Consider the following 6,657-nt stretch of genomic DNA (forward strand, 5'->3'; position numbering starts at 1 on the left):
CAGTGGAAAAAAGTTGTTGTTGGAGGTTGATACCAAAGGTGTCGGATTTGATAAATTTTTTGGCACTTTTCGAGTTAGGAGAGTATGTGATGATCCCACCATTATTGCTATGTTTGAACTTCCTGATTATGATGCTGATGATGAGTCTACTCCAAAAAAGTTACATATACATATAAGTATTTTTAAATTGTATAAATTCATATTTTTTTTTGTATTGTGTTGTGGTCAACTTTTCTTATGTTCTTTTTTATTTTTTTAACTCTTATGCTATATGAATAGGATCCTGAATTAAAAAAATCTGTGCCATGTGAAAAAGGGGATACTAATATTAAGAAGGAGTCATCAAGCACTTCTATCAAAAGTGACAATGTTGCTGCTGAGTCTTCTGGGATTTAAATCCTCAGTTCTTATAGATTTTCTGGCTGAAAAACAACCTGATGTTTCTGGAGGGATTGAGGTTGCTGCTTTAATTAATGATAAAAATAGAAAAGCTGAGAAAACACCCGAGAATGATACCCTTAGTGATGACTTTTCTTCTGAACTGGATATATTGCTTAGCTCACCAGTGAAAGAAACTCATGTGCTGTTATATAATACTTTTTCCCTTTCCTATGTGTGCCGTTTCTAAATGAATTTTTCATTGATTGAGTCATTTTCATACCTTTTGTTAATTCCTGTCATAGGAGGTGTTCTCCCAAGTTCTAAATACATGTTCCCACTATGGAGAGAATGTTATTCATGAAGATCATGTTGTCATTTTCAAGGGCAAGAGGAATTTGAATTCCCAATTTGATGAGGCGGCTAATGATGTAAATAGGCGTGGGTCCAAGATTGCCAAGGTTGATGGAGTTTGATTTAAGTTATGGAGTTGAGCTGTTGTGTCTAGGTGTAGGTATGTTATCACAACTAGAAAATGGATTAATAGAGATAGATTTACAGACGGATTTAGTCTTTATTACAGACAGATTTTTGGTTACCGACGAAATTATCGACGGATTTTGTCCCTCTGTAAAAGCTCCGTCAGAAATTATTTACCGACGGAAATTTTTCTGTCAGAAAATTACAGACAGATTTTTACCAGTTTCCGATGGATTTTTCCTCTGTAAATTCTCCATCCATTTCTCTGAGACGATGAACTTTCCAACGGATTTTCTATCTGTAATTATAGACGGATTTTTTGGCGGATTTTTTGTCTATAATTACAGACGGATTTTCCGGTGGATTTTCCGTCTGTAATTATAGACGGATTTTCTGACAGATTTTCATCTGTAATTTGAACCTTGGAAAATCATCCCACACTCTAATTATAGACAAAAAATCTATCTGTAAATCCGTCAGTAAAATAGAATAGATTTTTTTAGATTTTCCATTGCAAAATAAACTTATTTTCGTACAAAATAAATACAAATTTAATCAATTTCATATTATCAAGCGAAAAAAGAAATACTATAAACAAGTCAATATAATTCATTTACGTCATATAATTAAAAGAAGTTGAAGCAGAAGTAATGAATATCATTTACATCATATAATGAATATCATTTACATCATTCCACTCTCATACAACTTCATTCATCAAATTAATCTAATTACTTTATAAAACTAACTTACTCACATGAATTGGAACAATAAAGTTAAAAGTATTATCAAATTATGTGTCAGTTGTTGAAGTAGAAGTAATGCACTATCATACTCTGCAACATTCACGATCCAAGAGGAATTACCCTTCTTCAAAGAATGGGAATTGGATTTGAACATAGCAGTGAACACAAAGGCTGGATTTGAACAACTTGAATGCTTCCCATCTTGATTATTATTATGCACTTCTTGAAGTGCTCAACTTGAATGCTTCGTCCATAAACATGAGCCAGCTTTGCTTAAGCATAACCCACCCCAAACAAAGCAACTGCCTCTGCCCCACACTCCAATTCTCTCCATTATCTACCACTGATAGGTTAAGAACAAGAGCATTATTCCCATTAGTACAAATGTAAAATGATGAATTTCAAGCAGTTCAAGCAAAATGGTTTTCACAAAAAAAAAATGTACTTAAAGAGTCAAACTTTTCAGGCTTAGCAGACACTGCCTCTTTTAGTTGACACCTTTCCAAACTCTACAACAATATAGAAACTTAGTTTAACATGAATTTTAGGCCACATAAGGATAGAACCAAACCAGAAATAAAGGTGTGTCCGTGTGTGTTTTACCTTCCATATATCTTTATCTATGTACTGTCCAGTTGGATCAATATTACTTCTGATAGTTCCTTTGAAAAGGACAGGCTCCTGAGGAATGATACCAAAGCGAGATCTAAGATCATGAAGCAATAATTATTTTGCCTCCTGAAGGTTCAACAAGCCTGAAGAAAACTTGAATCAGAGTTGATTTTCCACTTCCAGTTTGGCCTACAACACCAATCTTTTCTCCTCCATAAATGCTTAAGGTAATGCCCTTGAGAACTAGAGGAGTGTTCGGACAATATCGGACCTGTTTTCCAAAAGTTCAGTCATCACAAAAAAGTATTTTATTTTGAAAAGAAAAAGAGAATCACTTGCTAGGAACAAGGTTATGAAGTGATTCAACTAAAATAGGAGCTGCTGTGTTTCAGTTAAAAGCAATTAACCCCAAAATGGACGATGGAAGCTCTGGTATAGATTGAAGCCTCTCGCAATTACTCAAGTTGAGGTATTTCAGCCATGACAGATGCTTAATGCTTTCGGGCAAGCTTCTCACACTGCTGTGACACATTGATAAGTCCTTCAATGATGAAAGCATGCTTATATTGTCTGGCAGCAGAGAAAGGTTGGAACAGTAATCCAGTTTCAGCCGTTCAAGCGGAGCTGATAACACCAATTTGTCTTTGCTGTGGTTAAGCTGTGTCAATGAGAACTCTCTGAGACCAATACAGCTATAGAAGGAGAGTGTCTTAAGAGATTGATGATGAATGTTGTGTTGGAAACTTCTTAGTTCATTACAATCATTTAGAAAGAGATAACCCAGCCTTTGAGAAGATAAAATAGATTAGGGAACTTACTGCAGACTCTTGCAGTTGGAAACATTTACTTCTTCAAGATTTGGGGCCTTGGAGAAATCTGGGAGCTCGACTAGGTGCGATGAATAATTAAGATCTACTAGCTTCAGATTTACAAGATTGTGAAGAAGAATTAAAATAAATGCATGAGCCCAATCTTTTTAAAACGATATACATGTGTTTTAGCAAAACAGAAGTTGCACTGCATACCTAGACACCTTCCCAAAGCTTCTGCCTCCTCATGTGTCCTCTTCCAGTCAAGATTCCCAAACCCCAGTCACATAGCCCTTTACATCAAACCTTCGAACCAGAAAAAATCTAATTAGACCCTATAAAAGTATCAACTCTATAGCTCTAAGCAAACCTATTCCTAATGCTAAGATTTATATAGTAAAATAGGAAAACACAAGATCAATTATACAAATTTATAAGGAAACTAATTTAAATTCATGGAAAATGGAACATGACTGTGTAATCAAATAATGATGGCCCAAAGACAGAAGTTAAACTTGAACACCAACTAGCCAGAACACCTATCATAATTGCAAGAATCTATATCCTAGAATGTTGTACGGATGAAACTAAGGAATAAGACAGACCTCGTGAAGTGCAGGGGCATCATTGGTTCCATCTCCTGTGACGGCAACAACTTTACCTCCTTTACGTAGAGCTTGCATAAGCAAAAGCTTGTCATTAGGAGTAAGTATCCCACACTCCAAAGCTATTGCCCTTGCTGTTTGAAGGTTGTCTCCGGTAACCATGCGTACCTGTGAGTTCATACTTCATTGTGTAAGATGTTTGTTTCCTTTTATTACATTTTGGAGTAACACTAACATTAATGCTGGGATAAAGTATAAAACCATGTCCCAACAGACTCACTAATTAATTTCTCGTGTTAGCTACTATCTAAACATGAAGATATTAAATTGAGCCTTGATTAATCAATATGAAAACTATACGCATCAAACTTCAAAATGATATATTACCTTGACACCAGCTTTAGTGCATAGTTCCACTCTTCTTTGACACCAGGGCGACAAGGATCCTAAAGATACAGAATAGTTTTAGCTTAGATGAAGGATAGACCGAGTTAATTTGATATCATGAGGACCAGGTACAACATTCAAATAATAAAAAAATTACTGCTTACTGAGCCTCTTTACCATGCCAAGTAAGTTGCCAACTACGATTGAGCTTATGGGATCATAAATAGCATTTCCAGTGACATTCACTGCAATCAATGATGCCCCTGTCACAGCAGCACCATCCTGCATATTTTGCTACCGTTTATAAGAACAAGCTAACAGAGAGAATATTAATTCACTACTAAAGGAGTTTTAGGAACTAAGGAATATATTCAAGTTGCATAGCCTACCGGAGGCGGAGGGAAGAATAACTAAAACAATCTTAACAAAAGTTTTCTTTTCACTTTTCTACATTCTTGTTTTAATGCTTAAAAACTACTACAACATATCTTTTTTACCAACGGTAGCATACATGTTGAAGTTCCATTCAACTGAATAATGTGTATAGCTTTAAATAGCAAAAGAATGTGTAAAGCTTTGAATAACTGTTGCTGAGAAAAACATAGCCAAAATCATAATGAATGATAAGCAGTGCATGTTATTCACTCATATAACATGGCTAGAGGTAGCAAAATACACTCCAAACTTGAGAGAGAAAACAAGAAAGTTACACCAAAGTGTAGTTGTCACAGCTCGTACACTAGAATAATAAAGAGGAAAAAAAAGGAATCAGGTGAAAGTAAATGGGACAAATCATGGCAGCACTATCTTGGGATATCAAATCAAGTAGCAACAGAGAGAAATGATATCCATGACAACACACACAACCCTCCACCATGCTAAGTCAGTTTCCAAATTGCTTTGATATATATACTTAGGAAAAAACAATATTAATAACAATAATGATAATGCTAACTAAAGTAAAATCAAAAATACCGTCACAACAACACAAAGGATGTGCTTATCACTATGTTCTTATCACTTTTCAGTTTTATGATATTCCAAGTGTTAAAGCAAAACCAAAAGCAGCCAAAGTAAGGTTCAATCAATTGAAAATGAATAATATCACAACCATAAACAATTAATTAGAACAAAAAAAGAACAAAAAAGAACAAGTAATGGCAGAATCAAAGGATCACGATTTCACGATGCTGAATTCAGAAAACCATAAGAGTCTTAAAAAAACAAGAACTACTTTTTCTAAACATTCCAATTATATTTGGCCCTCTTTAACTTCTCATATTTAGCAAATTAGACGGTTTTTCTCGAGATATGTTCAACTATACAAAATTGATAGCAATTAACCACTCGGCACTATTTCAAATCGAATTTCGAGACCAGAGCAAGACACTGCACAATAACGCGTTTGGAATGAAAAATTAGCGAGAGAAACAAGGGATGGAGTTAGGGCTAACCTGGTTAGTGGAGTGCGAATAGATCAAAAGATTGAAGATCTATGCAACCCTATATATAAAGTGTTTGATTCGATTTGATTCGGTTAGTGGAGAAGCTGGTCTTTGTTGGAGAAGAAGTTACCAACGGAGTCAACTATCATTCCGAGCTTCGCTTCAAGCTTCGCCATTCAACAATAACCACCGAGTTTCCACTGAGTTGAGATGAGTTTCACGAATCGCTGCAGACACGACGAGAGCGGCGCCGGAGGGAGTCCGTGCAACGCAAGGGATGACAGAGATAGATCCTGTGACGCGAGCAGCGGCGACAGCAGCGGAAGAAGCTGTTGCGACGGAGAGAAGAAGCAACTCGGTGCCGGATAGACTCATTTGATTTGTGTGGAGTGTGAATGGATCGAGAGGGTAGGGATAAAATAAGGGTTAACTCAATTTTTCTGACGGAAAATTTTGAATTATAGATAGATTTTCTGTCTGTAATAATTTAATAAAATGCAGCGTTTTGTCTATTAAATTACAGACGGATTTTTTGTCTGTAATTATTTTTCATGAAAAAAATTAATTTTACCGACAGAATTATCGATGGATTCTCTTTTTCGTATGTAATTTATGTTAATTCATTTTTTTGTTTTCTGACAAAAAAATCTCTCTGAAATCCGTCTGTATTTCTATGGGATAAAATTCATCGGAAATATCCGTCTGTAATAACTAGTTTTCTAGTAGTGTATATAGTATATCTATAAGTGTTTAGAAAGGCTTATGATTCCAAGTGGATCTAAACTAGCGTGAAGACCCGTGCAAATGCACGGGATTAAAGTTTTATTAACATTTTTGAAAAATGAAATTATTCAATATACTCAGTATATTTTAGAAAAAGCTCTCATATCTAATATTAATATTATAGTTTAAAAAAAACATACTAATTTAATTGTTAATACAAGAGAAGAAAAAAGATAGTCAAATACTTCATATTCATTTACAGCAACTATTCATACCATATAGCAAAAAATTACATAGATTAAGTAACAAGTTCATATACTATACATGTTTTAAATTTTAGAACATAAAAAATCTAGGTTCCAAAATGTAATATATATCCAAAAGTAACACCAGAAAGTTTCAAATCACCTAAACAATTACTTTCCCATTAATAAGAAAATAAAATATGTCCAACACTGTTCAACATATAGTT

At 34.6% G+C, this 6,657-nt stretch overlaps 1 protein-coding gene across 14 annotated transcripts; it reads right to left on the reverse strand.

Annotated features, from left to right (window-relative positions):
• Positions 1–1,494: 1,494 nt before the first annotated feature.
• LOC112711143 (calcium-transporting ATPase 9, plasma membrane-type-like) lies at positions 1,495–5,895 on the reverse strand. 14 transcript variants are annotated; one of them, XR_011865896.1, is made up of 10 exons: positions 5,472–5,895; positions 4,195–4,299; positions 4,018–4,076; positions 3,631–3,798; positions 3,242–3,331; positions 3,035–3,135; positions 2,624–2,874; positions 2,208–2,487; positions 2,064–2,113; positions 1,495–1,947 (listed from the first exon to the last, which is right to left on the reverse strand). XR_011865896.1 is itself a non-coding variant. In XM_072203133.1 (10 exons), exons 1-5 carry the CDS (start codon positions 4,541–4,543, stop codon positions 3,326–3,328), a joined length of 366 nt encoding a protein of 121 aa, XP_072059234.1. In that variant the 5' UTR covers positions 4,544–4,735; the 3' UTR covers positions 1,495–1,947; positions 2,064–2,113; positions 2,208–2,487; positions 2,624–2,874; positions 3,035–3,135; positions 3,242–3,325. The 14 variants fall into 14 exon arrangements, 5 of the variants coding, with proteins under 5 accessions (XP_072059234.1, XP_072059232.1, XP_072059233.1 ...); XR_003811776.2 differs by having other exon boundaries at positions 2,050–2,113; XR_011865898.1 differs by lacking the exon at positions 5,472–5,895 and adding an exon at positions 4,728–4,897.
• Positions 5,896–6,657: the final 762 nt, after the last annotated feature.

Source organism: Arachis hypogaea, chromosome 9 (assembly GCF_003086295.3).
Source record: "Arachis hypogaea cultivar Tifrunner chromosome 9, arahy.Tifrunner.gnm2.J5K5, whole genome shotgun sequence".
Taxonomy (NCBI): domain Eukaryota; kingdom Viridiplantae; phylum Streptophyta; class Magnoliopsida; order Fabales; family Fabaceae; genus Arachis; species Arachis hypogaea.